Raw genomic sequence first — 27,592 nt, 5'->3', positions numbered from 1 at the left:
TTCGACCGTGCCTTTGATCACCCTCCTGCTCCTACCTTCTCCACCCTTCTTGATCCCAACCATCAGCTTGGGTGTGGATCCCTGACCGTTCAGCGTCTTGGGATGTCTTCCTGACATGAAAGGCGATTTACAAATGTGGTTTGTTGTTGTATGTTTTGAGACATGTCTTAAATGAGGGGGAGGGAAGTGATGATCAAATGCTCTATGAAACGCAATTATACTTGTGCAATTGTCTCAAAAGAAATGGCTCTCTGGAATACAGAGGGCCAGAGTTGAATTAAGTTTGGTCAATGTACAAATGCAATTTTGTTGTTGTTTACTGGAATTTATTTGCAAAATGACATTTCAAGAACTTTTGCTTTCTTCACTTAGCAGGTCAAACTTCACTCTCACTCAAGAGATTAAGTGTTGGGTAAAATCCATGATGATAATAAATTGAAATAAAATGTTGCCAGTAATCAAATGAGCTTGTATTGTTCTGATGATACTCAAGGTCAGGTATTACTGTAGCAATAAATTTTCACACGATTCAATAAGACATTGTGAAAGATTAACAAGTGGTTAAACATTTATGAAATACTGAATTCTAGTGCGATACGTTATTACTGGCAGTAATTTCTCAACCCATGGGATAAATTTCAGTGCGTGAAACTACATTTAAACAGTTGATCAGTTGTTATGTAATGTCAACACTCGCTCAGGTTTCTACAAGCAGTCACGTAACCTGCCACAGAATAAACTATTTCTCACTTGTGGCTGCTAGGTTCAAAGCATTTCTTTCACTGAAGTCGAAGAACTGGCATTGCCTTACCAGTACTGATTAAATTCCCTGGGGTATTATATTTTTCTTGAGTGAATAAATGGGACAGCAAATTAAAAAAACAAGTTGAATCCAATAATGCAAGTCTTAAAGCAAAAAATTGCCCATGAAACAACATTTATAGATTGATTTTTATAGCTAACTATGAACTAAAAATTGAACACAACAGGATTGTTACCAAGATGGCGATTACATCATTGAATTATCGATTAAACAAAAAATGACCAAACTTAAGTAAATCTGTTCCATTCAATTCTTAGGCTAGAATTCACAGAAGATGGAAGCATGTTTTGTAGATGTCTAAATAAGACTTAATCCTAATTAAAGGGTATTAAAATGGCATTAGTGGATACCTGGCAGTATTGCTTACCTCCCCAGGGTGATGAAAAGTGTGGGAAACCCAATCCAGGAGAAGATGAGAAAATGGGGCCAATTTAGTAGCCATTTGATATTTAAGGCATTGAATAGATCCAGATGTACAATTTATAAACCTCCTCGTTTTAATTGGTAAGGCCACTGCCATAGCAGTACATCAGCTTTTATTAGACTAAACATTCAAAAGTCTGGGGCAGTGTGCTGCAAAGCACACTGGGTCCATTCAATGTGCAAATATCAAATGGTTCACTACTTTAACCCCAATAAGACTAAAAATGCTATTTTAACTTTCATCCTCAAAATAATACTCTGACCATCTGACTGCTTAGATCTCCTCAGTTGCTCCCTCCAAATCACGGAGCCTGTGTGGAACATCAGCATTTTGTTTGACCCTCAACTTTCCTTCAACCTGTTCATGCAGGCTCTGATCAAGTCCACTTACTTTAGTCTCCGCAACATCAGCAACCTCTCAGCTAGGGATCCCTTCAGTCTCTGTAAAGTGCTTAGAGACATTCTCCCACCATGGAAGGCACCATACACATGTAAATTGTAATTAATTTTTCCTAGTTCTCCCTCTTCTGCAAGTCAATTTATGAGCTATTCCTATTTGCCGAGCAACTACTATTTCAACCGTATCCTTTCAACTTTCTGCCAATAGTTATTAATCTTTTGTCAATTTGTAATTATATATAACTCTCCAAAAATCATTGGGAAGTGATGGTACAGTGTTTTAATGTTGGCTGCTTGCTTTTTTACCCAAAAAACAAACAGATCAATTTCCAGATCCTCTCATTCATTTTCAAATCCCTTCATGGCCTCGCACATCCCTACCGATCCGATTTGCTTACCCCCCACCCACTGCATCTGCTCGGCTGCCTCCGGCCTCCTGTTCATCTCTCGTCCCCTCCACCATCGGTGGCCGTACCTTCAGCCACTACGCCCCGAAACTCTGGAATTCTCTCCCCCAATCCCTCTGCCTTTGCCCCCTCCACACTTTCAAATCCCACCTAAAGACCTTCCTTTTTGATCGTGCCTACAGTCATCTACCCGCTCCCTTTCCCCCTGGCTCGGGGTCAGACTCTTCCACTGGCTCCGGCACGCAACCTTGCGTAAAGGGCTCTATATAAATGCAAGTTTGTTGTTGCTTTTGCTTTCTATGTAGCAATGTAACTCACATCTGACCCACACTAACATCAGTAATGGCTGGGCAGAGTCCCAAATAAAATTCCTTGAAACCCAAATGGTCTTGAATTTGGAAGGATCCATGTGATCTAATCTGGGCGGAAAAGGGGAATACTTATATGGGGTTCAACAGAAGGTTCTATGTTCAACCTTCGCCCATATGGTACTTAGGTAGCAGGTTTCAATCCTACCCTTTCCTGATCACCATCCAGAGCTCCCCGCTGGAAGGGGCGAGTGTGACATCAGGGGAGGACACGATATTAGGCTTGGCCCTTTATCCACTTCCCAGCACCCGTGTGCTTCAGCTAGCCCGCCACAACTCGTGAATAACGGCCAGTTGGATGAAGCACTGGAGGAGGGTGTCTGCACCCGTGGAAGCGTAAAAAACAAACAAAAAAAAACTATAAATCTCTTCCAGAGAAGGAAGAAAGGGAGGAATTAAATTACGGATGCTTTCAAGCTGAAGGGCAGTGCTGCAGCAATCCTGACGACTTCCTCTCTTTATTGCTGTCTCCTCACCTGAGTACTGTATTCCATACTGCGGCTGAGGCGCATATCCCTGCTGCTGGTACTGATGATACATTTGACCTGTTCAACAGAAAGTGAGCCATTGAAATCACATGTCAGCATCAGAAACATTCGTTACATAACAGGACTTTAATAACTGTCAAAAGTGAGTCTGGTATTTCGGTTTAGAGCGATTTGATTTGTTTTCCACTCCCCCCACCCCCACCAATAGCACAAGATTTCAAAAGTGGCCTTCTTGTTCCAAAGCACACCAATGAGCATGTCAATTTTGCTTGAGTCAACTGGTTATAGGAAGGGCCAAGCATCCTATGCATGTGTGTGTTTTCCCTTCTGACCAAGATTTGTCTTAACACACAGACCCAAGATTAGGCTATTGTCCTACAACCTAACTGATGAACTGACGGCCTTGAAGTGTTCCTAGTGTTTAAAATAAAAAGCAACAACTATGAAGCGATTAGTCTGTTATAAATCAACAATGGTTATTTAATGCTCAGACTTGCTCAAGTAAGTCATTAATTTCTACAGATAGTAAATACTTTCTAACCAGGAATGTTGGTGTGGCATGTCCAAACAGTTGCTACATCAAATGAGACAAATATCTCAGATCAGAGAAGTGGCGCACATATAATAAGACATAGGGGTAAATGCACCTTTCATTGTTTCACCTGTTTAATGTGGTGAGCTATACCAATCTGTGTTAATGCCCCCAAAATCAACCTATCAAAATAAGGAAAACAGCTTGATGGCAGGTATAAGACATCACGTGTAAGTTTAAAAGCTCTCTGGATTATTTGCAGTAAACTAGTTATATTGCAGCCACCTGCACCAGGGGGTTACAGACACAAATACATGCAATTTAAACTTATTCAACACTTTTAGCATTTAAATCAAATTGGTGAAACCATGTAACGTAACTGAGAATCACTCAAATTACATCAATGTAACTAGATTTCAAAATCTGAAATTAGTCTCTTCCTTCCCACCCACAATCTTCTCCAGTGAAAACAAGTCACTTCTCACAACCACAATTCCTAACAGTCAAATAATGGAGTTATATGCCAGCACTTGATCAGCCTTTCCAATACTTCTGTTGCAAGTTTCAAGCTGATAATCACACAAAACAGTTTTACTTACTCATTAGTGATGATTTACATTTGAGCTTTCTGTTTACTCTACACATTCATCTTGCATGTATTCATATTAAATTCCAGCTGTCATTGCTTAGACAAACTTGCTTATTTTGTCCAAGTGCTTAATTTACCCTTTGAATACTGTTAATCCCTCAGCAATTCAACAAATTTAAAAGCTGCAACAACAAGAACACCTGCTTAAGAATTCAGACAAATGTCCTATAAGTGCATTGTCTTATAATTAGTGTATTACTATTAATTAAGAGACTTCATAATACTCAGGATTCAGGTTTTTACATCTAGGATTATGAGAAACACAAGGTTTCCAGTCCTACTTGATGAGATTTATCAGGTCTTGGTGAAATAATAATAATAATAATCCTTGCATTTGGTATAGCGCTTTTCACGTCGGGAGGACGTCCCAAAGCGCTTCACAGAACACACTGTAAAGTGAATTGACTGTATATTTGTGGGCGAACGCGGCAGCCAATTGCGCACAGCAATGTCCCACAAACAGTCGTGGATTGAAAATGACCAATTTATTATTGTTTTCGTTTTGGAGGGATTATTATTAGGTGTGTGGAGTAAGGAAACTTGCCCAAGGTTTCGCCCTGCCTGGAATTGAACTCAGGTCTTTCACTTGCAAAGCGAGTGCTCTAACCACTGAGCTAAGGACTCCACAAATCTCATCTGGACAACCAAAGATAGGGAGCCATCCATCCAGGACGCTGAAACATCAGATGAAAAGACATGAAATACAATACAAAATTAAATTTGTACAGTGCCTTTCATGTCGGGAGGATGTCCCAAGGCTTGGACAGTCAGGATTTGGACCTGAGCAGGAGGGTGGGATCAAGAAGGGTGGCCGGCAGGAAGGGTGGCTGAAGGCGCGGCTTGAAGGAGGCAAAATGTGGCAAGGACCAAAAAGAGTCTTAAAAATATAGGTAAAAAGTACAATCCACCATGTTAACGAAATATATTGGTGAACAAACTAATGTACTACAGAGGAGAACAATTTATATTACATTTTATAACAAATTGAAACTGGGTACACGTTGACCAGGCACTAGGCAGAAGAGATCATCGCCAACACTGTCCAAACAAAGGCCTTTCAGCCGTATGCAATACCCTCTCTAACGAGAAACAGCCATCCATCTGTCATCGAGCATTCACTAGTTCCATTCAAATTTCCAAGCTTCCCCACTGAAATAGCCAGCAGTGTTTCCACACACTCAGCAGGCAAGTCATGCCAAAATGAAATAGTACTATGGATTACCATGGTTTTCCTCCAATTTATTTCCCATTTGTCATTCTGTCTGAATCTTGCACTATGTGGAAAAAGTAGACTAATAAAGCCTCATGTGGGATTTCTGACAAACATATGGGGGATTAGGCTCACAACACTGCAACACAGTAGTTTAGTGGGTACAGAATGCTCATCTGCCAAACCTCATTAGTGAAAAATAGAAACTTAAAAGCATTTCAAGCTGCTCACTTAAATTAAATGTCAAATGTTAAATAAAATTAACGTTTTCACTGTTAAATATTTTTTCTCTTGTAAATGGTTAGAAAGTCACCAGCTAATTAAAAGGAAGTCGTAGAAACGATTTAAGATATGGTTAGTGCAATGAGGTCTATGAAATTCAATCAAAGAAAGTTCAGCATGCAAGAGTACTTCTGGAGTAGATCTCTCTGCTTTCTACCATTCTAAACCCATTTTTCACCAATTTAAGGTCACACTTCATTTCCGATCCACTCTGCCGGTTTCTCTACCCATTTCTTACCGACTTCTTCCAGCCTACTAATCTAGTAACATAAATCTATGATGCTATTTATATTAAAGGGTAAGTACAAAGAGCAAGGGAATGGAGTTTAGTGTAGATAGTTCTAGAAGGGAAGTGAACAGCATGCAGACATTGGCTGAATGAACTCTTTCCGTACTGTTAATAATCTGATTCCAAGCCCATACAAAGGTTTACCTCAATACAAATTCCACAGGAGGCTCAAAGTAATTTTATAAAGAACAGGCCACTAGTTTGTCCAACCCGCTCTGCCAGAACATTCTACACCAATTCCTCAGGTTAATTAAAATTAATCAAACTTGATATTTTACTTTTAATATAGCAGTTCTTTAGACAAGGATAAATGTGGCCATCATACTGTTCCCATGACCAAGTTTAACTGATAGTGCTGAACACAAAGTTCAGTGTTGAATAAAATAAAAGCAGGAATGAAAAGCATATGAGAATCACCACACTGGAAGCACTGGATGGGCAGCAACTTGTTGCAATAGATTTGATTTTATGTGAAGCTCAACATCCAACACTTATCCAACAGTTATTCTACATTATTTCTGGATTATATAGGGCACGAAAATGAACAATTAGCTAGCTCATGAATGGGATAGATGCAACATACTAAAATGTCAATATGGCAATTTCTTTATGTACAATTTTCATGATTGTTCTTTAAAATTCTAATACGATTTTTGTAATGTTTTCAATGTATCCTAATCTAGTTGTACAATATTTATACAACATACTCAAAAGTATTTACATAAAACGTACTCCAATATCTGCAATTACAAATAAATGTTCACTAAAGAAATACTATGTTTGATTCTTTTTGTGAGTATTTTTGACTTTGATAAAGTGCTACTGATATAGGATTGGGTTTTATGAAGCATCTATGTAATGTGGGTTTTATGAAGCATTTATCAGTTCTATGATTAATTATGGTAACAAGTGGAAGTGGTATATAGTGTATTGTTACGCTGTGCCAGCTATAACAATTTTAAAATCACAAACATTTGAATGTGCTTCGATGAGATTGACAGGTAGACAACTGAGAAACACTCAGAGAAAAAGCAAAATTCAACATTCAATAGCAGATGAATGCCATCTTTTGTAAAGTCCACTTGCAAACTATATAGAAAGGAAATATAAAAAACAGCTTTAGTAAAGCTCACAAGCCAGACCTGACGGTTAGCTATCAAATAACAATTGAATTCCAAGTTCGGTGCCGCAATAGTGAACTGTAGCTTATCTTTGAAATGATTTCTGGATGAAAATATGAATGTTATAAATGAAAACACATACGGTTCAGACAGATTTCTGAAATTCAATCACAAATTAAGGCAGCAGTTTATCCACAGGACTTTTTTTTAAAAAGAAATCACATTTACAGACTGCTTAACATGTGCATCAATATTTAGAATGTGGCATTTCTACCAGTTCAGTAATGTAGGATTCAATTTACATTTTTTAACAATTCTTTTTGTTTAAACATTCCTTTACTATACAGTATGTCTGGGCTATAGAAATGTAATATTAGAACTATATCAAGTCAATAACTAAACTTAATCTGGAATCAATTTATCTTTCTTGTATTCATCTATCTCTTCGCAACGCATTATAAACAATATGACCACACAGCTGGAACTTATAATACGTATAGATACTATCACATTTACACTATGAAAACTACTTTGACACTTAGCTCTGAAGGTTTAGAGCTTTCAAGTTGCAAGAAGATAATTTTATAAATCTTAGTTGAAAAACAATTAAGAACCAGACATTGCTTCCACCATCATGGCATTGCTTTGTTTAAACATCTAAACTATGTGCACATTGGCATTTGGAGCGAGTCCAAAATGATTTTTTTCCGTCAAGTCAACCAAAACTGTGAGAAGGAATGCTAGAGCTGTTTAATTACTTAATTAGTACAAGAAAGCAGCACAAAAAAATGGTAGTGCGGTTCTAAGGATCTTCCACTTCAGGCCAGCAATACCAGTGTCTGCTGCACGATAAACCCCAGTGAAAACACACACACACACCTTCCCTTTGGCTGAATTGATAAAGGCACTGCCTTGTGCAACCCACACGGACCAAGGTGGTCCCAAACACGATTAGTCAAGAAGCAACTGCTCTCAACTTGTTCAGCAGCAAGGATGGCCTCACTATTTCAGAACTAAAGGTGGGAAAGTTAGGATCTGCAATTCCAGTTGCCTGTAGCCAGATGAGCAAGGTACCAGACAGTGACTGAGGTTCATAGAGCCGTACTCTAACAAAAACACAGCGCATTCAGAAAGTGAAGAGAAAAAATATAGGGGCTAAAATTAACATGCATAATACACCAGATTATTGTATTAAAATGTTCCAAGGGGGATACCTCCATAAGTTGACCCTGGAAGTCACTTTGTCCAAGTGTAATTACCTTCAACTTTACCTCAGGAACTTACCCTGCCAAAAGCAACATGGGCATTTTGCTAAACTTAACTAATTGGTACTTGGAAGAAATATGTAAAGTGGCAAATCAAATGTTGCTACTGTGATTTCACAAGACCACTGAAACACAAATCAATATTAGGAAAAAAAGACTAATGTAGTTTGAGAAGTGCCCTATCAGATGCCAAATTAAACATGGTGGTTCGCAAATCCTCATGCCAAGACAAAGGCTAGTGATGTCTGGCATGAAAAGAACCAAAGCTCACAGGAACCTATAAATTCAAAAAGGTTGAATTTATGGTTCAAGCCCCACACCAGGACATGAGCTCAGAATCTAGGCTAACACATTAGTTCAATCATGAGAGAATGCTGCATGTTTCTTGGTGCAATCCTTTGCAGAGGATGTCAAACCTTTTCTGTTGGTTCAGGTAATTGTTCCCCGACTTTCAATGGCACTTTACAAAATGAAGGGCTGAAAATTCTCCACAATCCGTGCCAATATATTGCGCCTTCGTTCAAAAATTCACCAATACCGGTTTAATATTTGCTCATGCGTCTTATTGCTGCTAGTGCCAGATTAGCTGCTTTGCCTATATAAGAGTGTCACTATACTTCAAAGCATTGTGCAAAACTCACTGACGTGATGAGACGTTATATTAAATGTACTTTCCTGCATGCCCATCATTTCTTTAGATTATTGGAGATAAGCAGCTATTTAAGACTGTGAGAGCAGACCTGATGAGTATAATTTTCAACTTAATTTTCCCCTTGCATTTGATATAGTGCCTTTCATGTCAGGAGGATGTCTCAAGGCACATTACAGGATTATTACACATTACACATTATATAGCGCCCTCCACAACGTCTGGCGTGGAGGGCGCTATATAAATCCAAGTTGTTGTTGTTGTTTACGGTAAAGTGTAAGAAACTATACATTTGTAGGTAAAGATGGAAATGAACAGTGGTACAAAGGTTTCTGTGCTGTTGCGTTGGAAGTGGGATTGTCATAGAGAAGATTTTGAATGTAAGAATATCCAATTATTTTGGGAATCAGAGCATTTATACAGATTCTTCTATGGGTATTTCTTCTGGATACAAGAGTGGGTGGGTTAAGTTCCATAATGAGGTCACTGTTTTCCCCACAGCTTGTTGTAGGAGTGAGAGAGATGGATTGAATGGATATCTTGCATTCCATATTTTAGATTGCCACAGTGATAAACTGAGCTACAACACAATACCTTTAGCACACAACAATTCCATTTGACACAAGATCTTTTCATTGCACAGTAAAGATCTCAAGCAATGTTTATTGACCTTCATTTTAGTAGAATCTTGGGTCCCCTAATTTTACTAAGCATTTCCAACAATTTTCTGCTAAATTATTGGCATCTCTGCATATGGAATATTGTTGGGATGAAACTTTCAAAGCATTTTACTTTGGATTGGAAAGCCAAACAATAAGGAGACAGTCATAGCATATCTCTTAAATTAGAATTCAAAATAGAAAATTAAAATGAGTGTTGCTCTTACTGTCTATGCTACCAAACTGCCATCTCCATTGTGGTATTCACTGCCTGGAGAGGGGAATAAAAGGGTATGGGAAGGAGCAAGGAATGAATGAAGATTCATGTTGAGTACAAATACCGGCACGGACTGTTTGGACCGAGCAGCCTATTTCCAGGCTGTACATTCTTTGTAAATCTCCTTCCCACCCAACACTGAAATAACTCACATTTACAGCAACATGGAATGACAAAGAGTGAAAACTGATAATTATGATAAATATTACATTATCCAAGGAGGGTTATCCTAGTATAAAACACAAGTTTACTACCTGGAAATTGCTTTCAATAAAAAGGTGATGCATTCAAGAGGAAGCTTAACTTTCACATGAGGGAGAGAACAGTAGGGTAAGGGAAGGATCAAGGAATTTTTGAAGATTCATGTGCAATATAAACACCAGCACGGACTGTTTGGACCTGTTTCCGTGCTGTACATTCTTTGCAAATCTCCTTCCCACCTGATGCTGAAATAACTCACATTTACAGCAGCCTAGAATGGCAAAGAGTGAAAATCTGATAATTACGATAAATATTACATTCTCCGAGGAGGGTATCCTAGTATAATATACAATTTTACAGCCTGGAAATTGCTTTCAATAAAAAGGTGATGCCAGCACACAGTAATTTATTAGGCTGCTTCCCATTCAATTTCATATAAATGTATTGTTGGCAGAACTCAGTACTTCGGCTGAATTACCGTTGCATTGAGTCTCCAGAGGCTTTAATACCTTAGGAATGAATGGGAAATGATTTGATTGTCACATGCCACTATAAACAGCAGGTTTAGTGCATTCAAAGCAAATGAAATTTATTTCAAATACGCAAAATACAAACTCCGAGCCAGAATAAATGTTGGCGGCCTATAAATGGCAAATTTGCCACCTCTTGCTCAATGATTTTAACCTCTCTTATTATTCCACTTTCTCTTCTGACAAACTTCAAAACTGTTCTAACAAAACTGAACATCAACAAGCCAGCCTTTTCCTAACCTCCACTCACCCCTATTTTGACATATTAAAAAACATCAGATATTAAAACATTTTATTCCATTGCCTTTCTGCAAACCTACCTAACAGGGTCTGGCACAGACATGGTGGGCTGAAACATTCTACAATTCTATTACTGAATTTCACTGATGGGGGCGATGTAGTTGAACATGGATCAACACATTCTTTCCACTGCAGGGTCCAGATTGGTCATATTTGAACAGGAATATATTCAATGAGATTTTAATGCAAGGATTTAACATCTTACCTTCCATCTGACCCGCCGGAGGCTGCACTGCTGTGTAGGGCTGTTGGTGCTGCTGGACACCAGGCTGATGAGGTGCAGATGAAGAAGAAGCAATGCTGTCAGGCGTTCCTGAACGATCATCTACTGGTGCACTAGGAGGGCCTAATATATGAACGATTAATGTTACTGAACAGCAGTACAAGAATTATTATTATTAAAAATAAAACAATTTTACCCAAAAGCAAACATTCCTTTTACTAATCTGCAAACCAAATTTGTAGCTTCATGTCTAGGGGTGGGTTGAGGAAATTCAATACAAGTAAAGAAAAGAAGATTAATGATGCTCTGTTTGGGAAAAGGGAAACAAACACCAACTTAAATGTACTTGGAAGAAAAACACTTGTTTACCCATCAATTTGCGAGACATAGCGAGGGAAAGACTCAAGAGATACACAATAAACTCACAGGGAGATGGGACAATCATAGAGAGGTAGACAGGACAGGAAGTGAGGGTGAGAAAAGCAGAATGAGCCAAACAGAAAATAGACTGGTATGAGCCAAACAAACAAACAGCGGAATGAGCCAAACAAAATGTAATTTTGCTAGTTACCATCAGCTCCCTCCTGCAGACCATCATTCCGTGGTAAGCCCTCCTCCCTATTGCCCATCCTGGGATAGGCTGCTTTACCAATAACATTTTAAGTTTGCAAAGCTGAATGCAAGGTTAACGATTCGCTAGTTTTTTGTTTTATCTTTGAAAGATAAAATATAAACTTTTCAAAACTTTCTCTCAGGATAGAGCAGGCTGTGTGGAAATAACAGGCTTAAATCGGCTAAATGGTCATTTTCCATTCCTTGCTTATATCTTTTGGACAGCTATCCCTGCAGTGCTGCGGCTAGCCAAAATTGTGCCTGGAACCTGAATAATCATTGTTAATCTACTGCTTGCTTGGCAGCGGTAGACTTGCACCAGTTCAATGCAGACACCCTAAAATTTGATGTGCTGATCAAAAAAGTTATGAATATAACGTTAGGAATCATTAAGTTTCTGGAAAGGAGCTACAACTTAGAAAGGCTATTCCAAAGATTCTAGTTTCAGATGAGATTGTGATTAGAATGGGCTTTATTAAGCGTGCTTTAAGAATTTAAGAAATAGAGTCATTGCATTAAGTTTATTCCTACAAAACAGCTCAGTTTGTCATGTATAATATATGGTGCATTTCAGGTATGCTTCAGTTTTTCCATTTCACGTGGAACAAGGCGGCAGAAACAATTGCCAGCTATACACGTTGGCAATTAGCTGCATGAGTCAATGAACACATCTCTGTTAGGCTGATAACTTGTACAGTACTTCCACCCCTCTTTCCAAATGATCAACAGACACTGAGAAAGGTCTCCAAGACGCTTCATCCATTTCAGTCTCTCATGTCCTGGGAAAGGGGGAGGAATAAAAAGAGGTCTTGAAGTTCATTTTGCTCTAGAATTCATGATCGCTTTTGCTGTCATCCCGTCTGGCTAAGTTTTGGGTTCCTTACCTGACTATTTTATCCCCCAGATTGCCACAAGATGAAATAATCAGATGTTGGCATATTTTCAGCATTGTGATTCCTGTAGATTAACGTTCCTGTTTCTTCCCTATTGTGCAGCTGTCTGCATTTCTTCTGTTGGTGTATTAGGACACAACCATGGTTACTAGGTCCCAACGGGCTGTTTTTAATGTACATTATTGCAAGACCTGGAGACAACTCTAACATGAATAGACTATTCACAAAATTAACCTTGACAGCTACTTGGAAATAACTTGAGAGAATTTGCTTCAGACTAGCAACAGGCATATACTAACGCCCATTAAAATATGGTTACTGTAGCAAGTGATGCTTCTTTAAACTTCACTGTTTGATTGGCTATGGGGCAGGACAGAGTTAAGAGTTTCACAGGCAGAAGGTAGCGTGAGGCTGCGTGATCAGCAATGTTGGCTGATATTCTGGATCAATGCAGAATTTTGAGATACAACTACAGCAGTGTATAACCTGCTGTAATTTATATAGCACCTTTCATGATAAAACTAAAACATCTCAAAGCTCTTTACTAAACATTACTAATTAGAAATGAAGTGAATGCCGTTATGGAAGCAAAAGCGACCAGATTATCCTTGGTTCAAACACCAGCAATTCTTGTGGTGTAACTCTGGACATACTTTCATAGGAGATGTATCCAACATGAAGCAACTATTGTAGTGTGCTGATCAGGTTAGTTGAATTTACCATTGACAGTATCTGCAGGGGGATAGATTTTTCTTGTCTTTGAAAGTTAAGACATCCAGAACCTGGTGATCCAGGATCAAATGAAAACGTCCTCTATTTCTGGCAGCAAACATCTTAGTTTTTCCTCGAGTCTTCCCTGCCTGAATGAATTAGTAATAATTTCTGTACCCCTTTTCATGTCCGCAGAGGGTCAGCCATGTTCTGGCCAAAATATCAAGGGCCTCTCTGTGAAAGAAGTTATTCATCTGCCTATTGGAACATGCTCCACCAAAAGAGGCACTGGTTAGTGCAAGATAAATCTTTCATTTGAAGTGAAGGTCCTTGACAAAAAAAGATGATGGCTTTGGTCAATGATAGCAGTTCAGATAATTAACCACCAATTACAAAACCAACAGTTAACCAACAGTTACAAAAAAACGAAGTCAATCCTACTTAAGAAAGAAAAGAAAGCATGCTGCTATGAACTATCGTGGAGTCCTGTAGCTCAGTGATTAGAGCACTTGCTTTGCAAGTGAGAGACCTGAGTTCAATTCCAGGCAGGTCAGGGCGAAACCTTGGGCAAGTTTCCTTACTCCACACGCCTGATAATAATCCCTCCAAAACCAAAAACAATAATAAATTGGTCATTTTCAATCTACAACTGTTTTTGGGACATTGCTGTGCGCAATTGGCTGCCGCGTTCGCCCACAAATATACAGTCAATTCACTTTACAGTGTGTTCTGTGAAGCGCTTTGGGACGTCCTCCCGACGTGAAAAGCGCTATATCAAATGCAAGGATTATTGTTATTATTATTATAACTAGGTTGTACATCATGTTTTTCTGCCTAAATTTTTAGATATGCTTACAATAGAAAATAATGTTCCCTTCCCAGAACAATATGTACAGTAACAAATGTGTTAATCATAAAAAGCCAATGTGAGATGAAAATAAACAATTGAATTTACCATGGATAAATAGCAAGGAAAAAAAATCTACCTTCTCTTTAGCACTTGTCTAACAAGACTTTTTTCTTCAGGGGATTCCCAACGTCACAAATGTCCTCTCAAATAAGTTTTATTGCTTAGAAATAAATTCCAACAGTATAAATCCAAGGACCATCTGTACTTGTCCAACATAACATCCCCACATGCTCAGTCAATAAAAATGTTAAGAGCTCATAATATGATAGTAGTATAAGATAGTTAGGTTACTTTGATTTAATCTTTTCACGGTACCCAAATTCATATTCAGATGTATGACTAAATAGTTAATGGAGTAAGGAGATGATTTACGGGGTGCGAGATTCTAAAAGGAACCCAGGCATCACACAGAGATACCGGTGAAGATCAGTGACAATCTAATTTTTAATTCTTAAATTCTTGAATGGGGATGGTAGTGTTTACAGACATAGTCTATACAACGAAAGATTTTACAATGTCCATTTGTTTCATGGATTCATACTTTGCTTAGCCAGTTATATACTTCACCGAAAGTTGTCAGTTATTTAAAGGATTGTAGCACCTACCTGACACCTGGTCCTCAGTCAGGCCAAATGATGACATTACATTCTTGCTGATTTCATCCTGATTTTTCAAAGGATCAAAAGCAGACATGCTGGCAGCACTAACAGGAACTGGCTGCTTAATTGTTGAGTCCTGTGCCACAGGCTTTCCATCCCTTCCATCAACAGCTTCTAAAACAAAGCACAAAAATGTATTTGGCAATGTAAACGGGAAATAAAGTCCAAAGAGAGTACTTTTTATTCTAAGTTCACTCACTAAACACAGGAAAAAATATATATTGTATAACACAGTACTTTCCCAACAGAAAGAAAATTACATAGTCCCCATAAGATATCAGTGCGCTGCCATAAAGCTTCAGTGACTTTCCTCTTATTTGATAAAAGGGTCTGTCCTAAAAATACTATTCTATGGGAGAATAAACTTGGTAAGAAATATTTCTTACTGTGCACATTTAATAACTAGTTCTGTACCTTAACCTCACCCACAATACTATTTCATTAATATTGCCAGAAAGTAACATAATTTTTGCCAATTGCTTTAGAATCAGCTCAATTCTGTGAGAATGAAAGAGTAAGAGTCCCAAATACTGTGCAATTTGCAGATCAGTTCTGATGCTTGGCTAATTTCACAATGATTATTTTATTCATACCTGTAGGAGTAGCCAAACTATAAACAGAGACGTCTGAAGTAATCTGGACAGAAAAATTCTGAAATAATTCTTTCCAGATAATACCTCTAGTAGATCCAGTAAGTTTAAGCTTGAAGCTATCCTTTACTATACTTTATAAAACTCAACTGCCTTCATAAGAGAGTTAGTTACACACTCTTAGTTCATCCATTTCTAAGGATAGCAGCATGTGGACTAACCCACTGAACCAGTCTAACCATGAATGACTATGTCTTCAAGAGGCAAGGTCAATGAAGTCCGTGGCAATTGCTGGGAATTTGTTTTCATCAATTGGATCTAATTTCTATGTTCTCATTGCTAGAAAATAGTAATCGTGAACAGCATGGACTCCTCCAGCTTTAAACTGGAGGAGTCCATGCTCAGTGGAGTCCTGTAGCTCAGTGGTTTAGAGCACTCGCTTTGCAAGTGAGAGACCTGAGTTCAATTCCAGGCAGGGCGAAACCTTGGGCAAGTTTCCTTACTCCACACGCTTAATAATAAACCCTCCAAAAAAAAAACAATAATTGGTCATTTTCAATCCATATGACTGTTTGTGGGACATTGCTGTGCGCAATTGGCTGCCGCGTTCGCCCACAAATATACAGTCAATTCACTTTACAGTGTGTTCTGTGAAGCGCTTTGGGGCGTCCTCCCGACGTGAAAAGCGCTATATCAAATGCAAGGATTATTATTATTATTATTATTATTATTATAAACTGAAGAGACAATTGACAACAACCCCTTATCTCCCCAATCCTAATATCCAGATCACAGAGTCTCTGAGCTTAAAACTGACACAATGGGAGCACACAGCTAATGAAATACAGCATAAAATGTGGCCAGATGTCATAGTACTACTATATTTTTCCAATCACCATCACTCTCTTATGCTGATCTTTAACCACCCGAGGGCTACTTGTCCAAGTACCAAATCAATTATACAAAGACGCAACTCATAGCTCTCGACCCAATCTCTCTTTTCCTCTTGAATGTAATAGACTCTCCATAAAGTGCTTCAACTGAAGGTTGCTCATAATATGCTTCGCAAGCGAGAGGACTTGGGTTCAATTCCTGGATGGGGCAAAACTTTAGGCAAGTTTCCTTAGTCCACATGCCTTTGCTTATCTAGCAGTAAGTAGGAACCTGGTTGTTAATCAATTAGCGGATCACTTTTTTGGGGGTAACAATGTAAACATAAAAAATGATAATTTGGTTACACAATCCATGACTGTTTGTGTGCAATTGTCGTTTCTCCCATACAGTCAATTCACTCTATAGCATATTCTGTGAAGCACTTTTAGAGACATCTCGAAAACGTGAGAAGGTGCTCTATCAAATGGAAGGATTATTATTATTGAGATCTGGAGCAGAAAAGCATCCTTCTAATTTTTGCAAGATGCCGTATTTCCAATATCTTAACTAGAACACTTGTATTGAACATTTTGTTCGTATTTGGATTGTAAAAGCAGTCAAAGACTTAAAGAAAACCCACATTTTTAAGGAAGCAGATGAAACAGCTGCATGAAACAATAACTTGATCACCACTGTTAAAACCATTTAAAAATTGAAAATCTGCTGAACTGGAGACCAGATTCAAATATTGTGCAAGTCTTTTGGGGAAACAATGTACATTTGTTTCAATTTAGGTTCGCCATTGCCAATTCAGTCTTGCAAAAAATATTTTCTACTCTTACAAATGTTATATCCATTAAGCTTATGCTGTGGTATGAAAAGGTCATGCTTGGAACTAAACAATGAATACTGTAGTTTATACTTTTTTTTAAACATTGTTCAGCCTCATCTACAGAGAAGTAGCTGGTCTTCCAATAATCACAACTTTTATTCACTGCAAGAATGTCTGTTTTCATAATGCTATTTTGATATTTCCTTCAATGTACAGCTGTCTTCTCATAGGGTTTCTGTCATCATAAAAAGCTATGTGAAATATACTTACGGGCAAATCAATGATCAAACATATCAACTAAAACTGTTTAAAGATGACAACTACACTGCTGCTTTTACTTGCAAAATAATGTCTCTCCTACCTAAGTTTTTCTGGTCAGACAGATTTCTGACACTCATTTAAACCCTTCACTATGCTTAGAAGTATCCAACCCAAACCATTGAACATTCCACATATGTATGGAAATTTCCATTTGACCTATTTAAAGCCCTAGGCGTTAAAACCATCACTCAATATGATCCCATGACATTATTTGAAAGGAGAAGTGAGTTTCGCCTGGTGACCTGATGAACTATGTTCCATATAAATTGGTAATTCATTTCAAGACTGTTTGTGTAACCTTGTGGCAATGCAAATTGGCTGCTATATTCAAGTGCAAATATACAGTTAATAATTGGACAGCAATTACTCATGGGTGATTTGAGACATTCTGACATTAAGGCACCATATCGAATGCAAGAATTTGTGATTATCAAAAATGCAACAAAATTAAGAAAGCTACTGCTTCACTATATACAAGAACTCCAGATTGCAGCTGAACACAACTCTGGAAGAACTGAAGACAGCCCCACAAAATAGGCATCTGTCCTCTCAGGTTGTTTCAGGACACCAATCAACTAGCAGTCACAGTAACTACAGCATTGGTGGAAACATAATCTCTTCCAGCCATAGGGATAAAATGGCCCCTTTTAAACAGAAACAGTGTACATAATTTTTTTTAATGAAGCAAAGTTTCCATAAAATTTGTGTGCATATACACTTGGGGTATTCACGCAAGCTTACATTGCTTAGTTTACACCCAACTTTTAGCAAGATAAGTTTTGCATTGGCTCACATAGATACCTACATTGTTCTTCTGCCCTCCCTTCTATGTTCAGTTTTCAAAATCACTATTTTCACTTTTAAAAGGAGCTACTCCAATGATAATTACAGTAAAAATTGTACAAATCTCATCTGGATGAATCGTATAATCACCTAAGTCATATATCAGCCCAAGTCTCATTCAAGAGTTTATATATAATCTGTGCCAAGTTTGACATAACTCAGACTTTGCAGAAGTCATATTAAACGCATTGTCCCAACTGATATGACTTACGTGAAAATTACTGTATTTGGATATTTAAAGTTATTGAAAGAAAAATGCAATTTGAAATTGGTTTCACAGAAAGTGCAGAAATATCCACGTGCCTTGACATGTGCGTTGTGTTCCACCTGGCAGCATTAATTACCACGTTCAGGCTGGTAGGACTCACAGCTGTATAAATGTTCCACCCCTGCTGCTTAAAAGTTACGAAAAACTAAGCAGCTTTTATATTTTACGATCCAGCTGGTGAAACCAAAACACTTTGGCAGAATGGCGTTATTATGTAAGGAAGGCGACTTCCTCTACACTCCTGCAGAAAGAATTCCATTTTCTCATTTTCATCGTGGCAATTTCAGATCAACTTATATTCCAACAAAAACTAAGGCTGCAGACATATTTTTCAGAAGTCTACTGGCTGAGAGGATTTGATCAGGTCTTTTACACATTCCAACGAAAGTAACTAACTCAACGAGCTACTGCCTTTTAAGAAAATAAATCATTATAGATTTAGCCACCATATATCCTGGAATATAGTTAGTGAGCAAGTGCAATTCAAAACGAAATCACCCTTCATCCAGAAAACGGTATACTTGCACATTTTATTTGATAGTGTACCGAATGGCTCAAGTATCGGTATGGTGTAGTTAAGCAGCTCAAGGCACAGTGAACACAGAGATTTTTATGTAACTGCAGGGACAATATTGATAAATAATACTAATAATACTTACATTTGGTATAGCACCTTTCAAGTTGGAAGGATGCCCTAAAGCGCGTGACACCGTAAACGTACAGAGACTTTTTTTCGTGGGCGAACACTTTCTCAGTTGTCATCATGCAGATTGCTAAAATCTTCATGTACTTACTGCACATCTGGAAACCAGTGCAGAATATTGCGGAGCACCACAAAAATTCAAATTTCGATAGAGTGCAAGGATTTATTTAGTGAAAATCTTATGGTACGTTCACATGGATTACACGCTAGATTTTAAGAAGCAAAGTGAAAGGAGGCCCAATGCCCCCACGTACCATTTTCAGGGATGTTGGCAGAAAGACCTGGCTCACTTGGCGGCTCCAAGCTATCCAGCAGTCGGTTCACCTTATTCCGAAGTTCAATCAGTTCCTTGCGAAGATATTTCACTTGATTTGATTCGAGAGGCCGAGGCTGTCCATTCACTGGGTTTAAAAAAAAATAAGTGAATAGTCACAGCATCAAACATGAATTATTGCTATTAAGTTGAACATTTCAGCGATCGCAACCTTTTCGATATACAATTTTTCAGTATGCGTTTTTCAGTAGTAAGACTAAACAACACCTGGCGTGTTTGTAACCACTTAACTATGGTTTCACACCACAAGAATGTAACGAGAAACATTTCCCCCTATTCCAAGAACTTCCTCAAAAATACCTGTTGAGCTTTTTAGTGTTTGCGATTATCTTAATTGATACAAACATATTGTCTTATATTGTCTTATGTTTGTATCAAAAGAATTGCAGCACTGTCATACCTGGTGCTCTACATAATGGTTCCGGTGAGACATCTGGTCACAATATTTAATAACTCCTGAAGAATGACTGGCAGAGTCACAATGTTCCTTGGGCCACATTCATTGTGATCTTGCACTGTACCATCCTTAAGTAACTTGCTTTGTACAATATTCATTTAAGATCCAAAATACAATCAAAGGCAATTTATAAAATTACTGCAATACATTACTAGGGATTTTTTTCCTGACCACAAGCATGTCTACTACACTTGGCCCCAGACCAGCCACCTGCCCTCAATCCCAAAACACTAAAATTTACTGATCTTAATTGTATACAATAGTTCATTGGACTAGACAATATATTTTTTCAAGTTATTGCCATCTGTAAGTATTCCAAAATAGGTTTGGATATTCAGCCTTTAATGCACACTTTTAGGTAACATCATGCTTGTGCTAAAGACTTCCCTGCACAACATAATGCATCTCTATGTGAGATTGCAATAGACATTTATCACTTTAATGATGGAGGAGCGAGACATTAACTGAACATTTATCGTTGACTAAAACTGGTGAGGTCTACTTAAGGGTAAACCTGGTTATATCAAAACTATTACAGTAATACTGCAGGGTTAATGTTCCAAGTAGAGACTACCACAACATGCATCATACATCTTAAAATACAAACAGACCATCATTCTCATCAGTAGTTATTACAAGTGGAAATATATATTTGAGAGATTGGAGAGCAATGCATTGTATAAAATATTTTGAAACATTTCAATGTGTTAGAATATTCATTTAATACAGCGGCCTATTAATAAAAAAATCTTTGAATAACCCTTTGGTTTGTTTTGTAACCTTGAAAATCCTCACTAAAGTGAAAATTTTCAAAGTTACAAAGCAGACCACTAAACCAAAGTTTAGTGAGAAATGCAAACTTATACAATAATTTCAACCATTGTTTCACAAAGTAGAGCAAAGCGCTCATGAGGAAGTATCAGTCTTCATGGAGTCACATTTCTACAAGTTTAAATATTCCAGATATGTTACCTAAGGGGATCACTGAATGATACTGGACATCTGCAGAATCAATTCATAACACACTAGAGAGCATTCAGAAAGCTATTGTCTATTTCTTTTACTAAATAAATTATTCAATAGTTTCACAGTTGAATCCCAGCTAACAGCAGATAACGTAGCAAGATAGCCTTAGCCCTGTGACTCCAAAAGCACAGTACAAGCATATCATTAGGTGCTTCTTGTTTCGTATACCAGACACAGTGTTCTTACACCTTTACTGGCAAATGAATGGCCAATTAGTAGTTAAGCATTACACCGTACAGTATTGAGTGAGTGATGCTTTGTTAGGGGGGTGGCAGGTTGGAGGGGAAAACAGCCTTAAAATGAGACATTAAAAAAACAAGATCCTGAAATTTGAAGGAGGAAATTCTAGTTTTCTGCCATTTCTCCAAAAATCACCTTTTTAAAACAAAATTTGTTATTTTTGTTTAGTGCAGAGTTCCCGTGCTGTACTTGTCTCGATAAAAGCAACTACATTTCAGAGAAATACATTGTACGAAATATTTTGAAACATTTTAATGTGTTAGGATGCTGCATCGAACAAGTATATATTATTTATAAGCAACGCTTTGAATAGCTGATATGCTTTGTAACTTTGTAAATCAACAAAAATCAACAATTCCTATTGCACTACAGAATTCATTTTCTCAGCAGTTTTACTACGCAACAAAGTAGAAATAGTGGAGCAGCAGCACAGTGCCATTAAACATTGGTGTATTGTTGTTCTGATGGAATTGGAAACGAGCGATTCAGCAAATGGCTGTTTTCTGATTGTCGGGTTGTCACCCACACTTCCTGTGTGTTGCACACTACGTGTAGAACATCACTAAACTCGCTTCCTTCACAAAGTGACATCAACTGGGCTTCCTGCGTATAGGTACAAGAAGTGATATCAAAGACGAGTTGACAACCCCAAAGATAGGCATTTTTGTTGTGGAAAGCTGGATAGTCTGTACCAGAGGCCATGTGCACAGTAGACCTATAAACTATAAAGTATGGAATGTTATATTAAAGGACAGTGTAACAGGAATCCCTTGAAGTAACCAGTAAACAATGGGCTATGAACAATTTCCCAATTATTAAATCCACGAGCACAAAGAATATTATTATTTGCTATTTTGGAACACACTTTGGCTGCAAAAATGAATATTCTACTATTTGTCACTTAAATTTTTTTTAAACCAACTTTTCCTCAAATCTAACATTGCAAAATTGGACCCAAAATGTGCATTTAAAATATGGAACACACTTTTCAAATTAAAAGTATACAATCCAACCCGACAAAAACCCCTGAAGCAAAAAAAAAAATGCAACTTTCTTAGAAAAGTACTGAAGGGATGTCTGGTATGTGAACAATTGCTCTTGGATGGGAATGGTCACATATTGTAATTATAAAGATTGAAATAAAGCAACAAATGTTCCACATGTAATTCTTGGAAGCTAAAAAAAACGTGAATTCAAATTGGAAAACAGTTCCAAGACTAAAACAATTTCATGCATCTTAAAAAGGTGAAATAACGAGCTGGCTTGATCATAACCAAATGCACTTCAGGTAAATGAAGCCTGCGTTCAAGTAAAATCAATGTCAGTTCCAGCACCTTTGTTAACATGGTTAAGTACACACAGGATATGTGCATGTCCCTATTATTTAGAATAATAAGCAGAAGAGGGCACAACATATGAAACCCCAGACACAAGTCACACTTTATTTTTAAAACAAATTTATGACAAAGGCTACCTACTAGAATGTCAAATATTTGCGTAAAATACAGTAAATAGGTTTAGAAAAATGGACTCCATATACAATATATCAAAAATGGTGCTGGGATACTTTCTTCAGTAGGGGAATGAATGAGCTGGGATCTGAGAAGGAAGAGATGCCACAACAGAAAAATAAACCATGGCCCCAACTCCTGAATTTCCTCAAACTTTATAACTTAAGGTATGACACAGTTGGACACTTGAAAGCAAAGAATTGACCTATTATATATATACACACACACGTTACTACATTCTGACACAACTGTTAAAAGTAGTTTAGATTCACATTTTTTATTGTAAAATAAAAACACCACCATTGTTATCTATCACTTTATTGGAAAGCAAATGATCATAGGTGAGAAGAATACAATAATGTGCCAAACATACTCAACTGAAGATTAATAAGGCAAAGCACCAACCTTGACACTCGACCATACAAAATCTAAAGAGGAGCAACCAAATGTGCAAGTGGCAATTTAATAGACTGACAGCAGAAGTCAAACAAAGTACTGTTCTACTGAAATCACTCAATTTTGATTACACTTCACTGATTTTCAGCCGAGCTCCAAAGTAGCCGAAAGATTTACTAGAAAATGAACAAACGCGTAGCAAAAGAACACTGGGAGATATGTCTTCTAACAACCACACGCCAGAGCAGTTAGAATTGATATCATTCTTTCAAATCAGATGCAAACTTCATCAAGAACTGCAAGAGCCTCCACTCTTGAAGTAATTGCAGAGGAGAAGAGTGTGGCAACAAAATCGGGTCCGCAGTATTGCAGAGCACTGCTGATGACAGCCCAGCCAGCCCGGCTCAACGCCAGGAGATGGAAGGTCAGCCCATTCACTGGGAACAGGGCGTCTTCCCACTCAACTCCTGTTAATCCTGCAAGCCAGGTAGGGTCGTCATTCAGAACTCTGCAGCTCGTGTACTGTCCCGCACCAGGCTTCGGGACCACATCACTCCCACCCTCGCTCGCCTCCACTGGCTCCCCATCCCCCAGAGGATTGATTTCAAGATCCTCATCCTCACCTACAAGGCCATTCACGGCCTTGCTCCCTCCTACCTCTCCAACCTACTATCCCCCTACCTACCTGCCCGTACCCTCCGTTCCTCTGGCTCCGGTCTGCTCCACGTCCCCCGCCCCAATCGCCCTACCATTGGTGGTCGGGCCTTCAGCCTCTCAGCCCCGAGGCTCTGGAACTCCATCCCCCAGTGCCTTCGCCGCCTCCTCCCTTTCCTCCTTCAAGGCCGGTCTCAAAACCTTTCTCTTTGACCGAGCCTTCAGCTCCCCTCTCGACTCTCTTCCCGCTTCTCGCTCCCTCCCATCCCTCCCCTCACCCTGACCATTTCCCCCTCCTCGCTCCCTCCCTTCCCTCCCCTCACCCTGACCATTTCCCCCCTGCTCGGGTCATGACCCAACTGTGCAGCGCCTTGGGACGTCCTCCTGACGTGAAAGGCGCTTTATAAATGGAATCTTGTTGTTGTTGTTGGTCATAGCTGGACGAGCAGCGGGAAGCTTGCCAGACAGCGCTTTCAACGACAAGCGGAAAAGGTAAACAACAACTGGAATGCGTTATTTGGACAGGTGGTGGAAGCCAGGCACTGGACTCTTAAAAAGCAGCTTGATGCTAGAATGGGAAGATGTTATTCTTGGATCAAGACAAATGGGTCATCTTATCTGAACCTTTCTTGTGGTCACCATGTAAAACACAAATTAGCGAGAGTACTGAGCAAAAACTTTTTCTATCAAAAGTTAGAAATTAAAGCATTAGCCCCACACCCGCCAGCCTTCTTACTCCATCTCAGTCTCTCGATCTCTCCTTTCTCTCTCTTGACTTTCTCACTAACATTCCTTCTTGCACTCTCTCCTTGCTGTGTGTTTCAGTATTTCTAACCCTACACTGAAGCTGTAACAAACTGATAAAGCCTCAATTTATGCTGCCTGTTCAGTTATCCTGCTCGACTAAAATGCAGAGCTAGTAACTTCACAGACAACAAAATTAATTTTGGGCACTTCCACATCGGAGCCTGATGGAGATATAAAGCACAGTGACTATATATCCGTAGATGATCGATACTCCACTGTATATAAATTTGTGACCAAAAGTGACTTCAAGACTATCTCATCATTCATATATCATTTCAGCATCCTCATGTCCCAAATTGCTCATTTTTGGTCTGGATTTCAGATAAAGACAAATGAATACATTGGCAGGTGAATAATGTGAAGTTCATGCCAGTCTGGAATGAGAAGACCATGTTTTCATGAACATTTATGAGCCCTAAGGGCTTAAAATAAGCTGTCCAATTTGATAAAAGGAGTATATCAATCACTTAACTGGCAGTAAATCTTTCAGAATCATCTTTTCCCCTGTAACTGCTTTGGACAATCATTCGTATGCTGCAAAAAGCAGTTGTGTGCATGATGGGCTGCCAACACTGTACAAATCTTAACCACGCTGTCCCAACAACTATTTCCACTCCTTTTGATTTCTTCCAGAGAAACAAAACACATTTGTAGTTGGAAAGCAATTAATCAGTACTCTCAAACAATAGTAATTAGGAATGCCAATAGGAAGCAGCCACATCAGTGATTTGCGAGCAACATCTGCTATCTGCTAACTAAATAAATGCATCTCTAGTATTTAACTTACAAATTAGTATTTTGCTTTTAGTGTACAATTTTATAGAAGATATGTTTTACTAACTACTTTATTCTTTTTTGTAATTTTACAAAATATACAGTCACTGTGCTTTACAGAAAAGTTTGCAATTTTTGGAGATGTTTTAATGTGATAAGACATTATATCAAATGCAACAAAAAATAACCATCCTGATCAGATTTCCAAAATTCCAAATAGCTCTATTGGTAGACATTAGTGGAGTTATTTCCACTTTCATAATAATTATTATTTATTATTATTATTTCATGACACAACTTCCTTAGATAAGCCTTTCAGCATATTAATAAATGTACATGCCAGTTAATAAAACACTGGTATTTCAACAAAATATTAACAAATTTAGCTGATTGTTAATATAACAATCACCTGATTGTTAAAATAACAATATAACAACACCCCTGGCCCTCACTGACCGATCTCCCCTCCTCACTCTCCTTTCTCCACAACTCCCTCTCCTCCGTTCTGGACCCCCCCTCACCTCCTGAACCATCTCCGTTCCTTCAAGGCACAAGTGCGAGCTGCCGAACGCGCCTGGACCAAATCCAAATTAACGGTCCACTGGCAGATTTGGCTTCATCACACCAAGACCTACCGCAGCTCTTGCCGACGCCAAATCCTCCTTCTACTCCAAGGTTATCTTGGAGGCAAAGGACAACCCCCAGGCTTCTCTTTTCCACCACAAACCGTCTCCTCCGTCCATCTTCCCAGACCTCACCCATCCTCTCCTCAAACTCCAACTGTGAGGAGATGCTGGACTTCCTCGAATCTAAATCGAGGGGATACGTTCAGCCACCTCAGCCCCGTCCACAGCCATCCCCACTTCACCTCTCCCTCATGACCCAACCCCCACTATACTCCTTCGACCCTATCTCTCCCTCCTCCCTCACCACGACTGTCCCCAAACTCAAACCCACCACCTGCTCCCTCGATCCCATCCCCATCTCTCTCCTTATCTCCACCTTCTGGCCCCTCTCCTGTCCGATGTCATCAACCTCTCCCAATCCACCGGTTCAGTTCCCACCCCTCCTAAAAACAGCCGTCATCACCCCCATCCTGAAAAAACCTTCCCTGGATTCATTCCTCCTCTCCAGCTACCGCCCCATCTCTAAACTCCTATTCCTCTCCAAGGTCCTGGAACGAGTCGTCGCGTCCCAACTCCACTCCTTTCTCTTTAGCCATTCCCTCTTTGAACCCCTCCAATCCGGCTTCCGTGCTACCCATAGCACAGAAACAGCCCTGGTCAAAGTCACTAATGACATTCTGAACATCTGTGATCAGGGCTCCCTCTGCCTCCTTGTCCTCCTCGACCTCTCTGCCACCTTCGACACTGTCGACCACTCCATCCTCATACACCGCCTCTCCGCTTTACTCAATCTTCACGGATCTGCCCTTGCCTGGTTCGATTCCTACCTCTCTCACCGTCTTCACTTTGTCGCCTCTAACAGTTTCTCCTCCAGCCCCGCACTGTCACGTCTGGCGTCCCTCAGGGCTCTGTCATTGGCCCTCTCCTCTTTAATATCTACCTGGGGTCAACTTCCACAAGTAGCGGATGACACCCAACTCAATCTTTCTGCCTCCGCTCTCAACTCCAGGACCACTGCTGTCCTGTCGGACATCAAGTCCTGGATGAGGGTAAATTTCCTACAGTTGAATGTGAACAAGACTGAGGCCCTCCTGATTGGCTCGCACCAGCGCCTCAGCATCTCAGGCTCTGGCAGCATCAACCTCCATGGTTGCACACTACAACGCACCAAGCCAGTCAGGAACCTCGGTGTCTTGTTCGACCCTCAACTGTCTTTTCTCCCCCACATTCAAGCCATGACCCGCTCTGCCTTCTCTAACCTCCGTAATATCGCCCGTCTCCACCACTACCTCACCCTTCAGGTCGCTGAAACTCTTGTTCATGCCCTCATCACCTCCAGGCTCGACTACGCAAACATCCTGCATGTCGGCCTTCCCAACTCCTCCCTCCACAGGCTGCAGATAATCGAGAACTCTGCAGCCCGTGTCCTCTCCCGCGCCAAACTCTGTGACCCCATC

General features: G+C 39.3%; 1 protein-coding gene across 3 annotated transcripts in view; it reads right to left on the bottom strand.

Annotated features, from left to right (window-relative positions):
• Positions 1-27,592, bottom strand: part of tfg (trafficking from ER to golgi regulator) — a 55,018-nt gene that overhangs the window by 4,585 nt on the left and 22,841 nt on the right. The window contains exons 4-7 of one of the 3 annotated variants that reach the window (XM_042333813.1): positions 19,565-19,711; positions 14,827-14,994; positions 11,078-11,218; positions 2,897-2,965 (exon numbers count right to left, since the gene is read on the bottom strand). In XM_042333813.1, coding sequence (XP_042189747.1) covers positions 2,897-2,965; positions 11,078-11,218; positions 14,827-14,994; positions 19,565-19,711 — 525 coding nt within the window. 3 annotated transcript variants of the gene reach the window in all.

The sequence above is a fragment of the Callorhinchus milii genome, unplaced genomic scaffold, assembly GCF_018977255.1.
Source record: "Callorhinchus milii isolate IMCB2004 unplaced genomic scaffold, IMCB_Cmil_1.0 Scaffold4, whole genome shotgun sequence".
NCBI lineage: Eukaryota > Metazoa > Chordata > Chondrichthyes > Chimaeriformes > Callorhinchidae > Callorhinchus > Callorhinchus milii.
The sequence above is the reverse complement of the archived record's forward strand: the minus strand, read 5'-3'. Positions and strand labels throughout refer to the sequence as shown.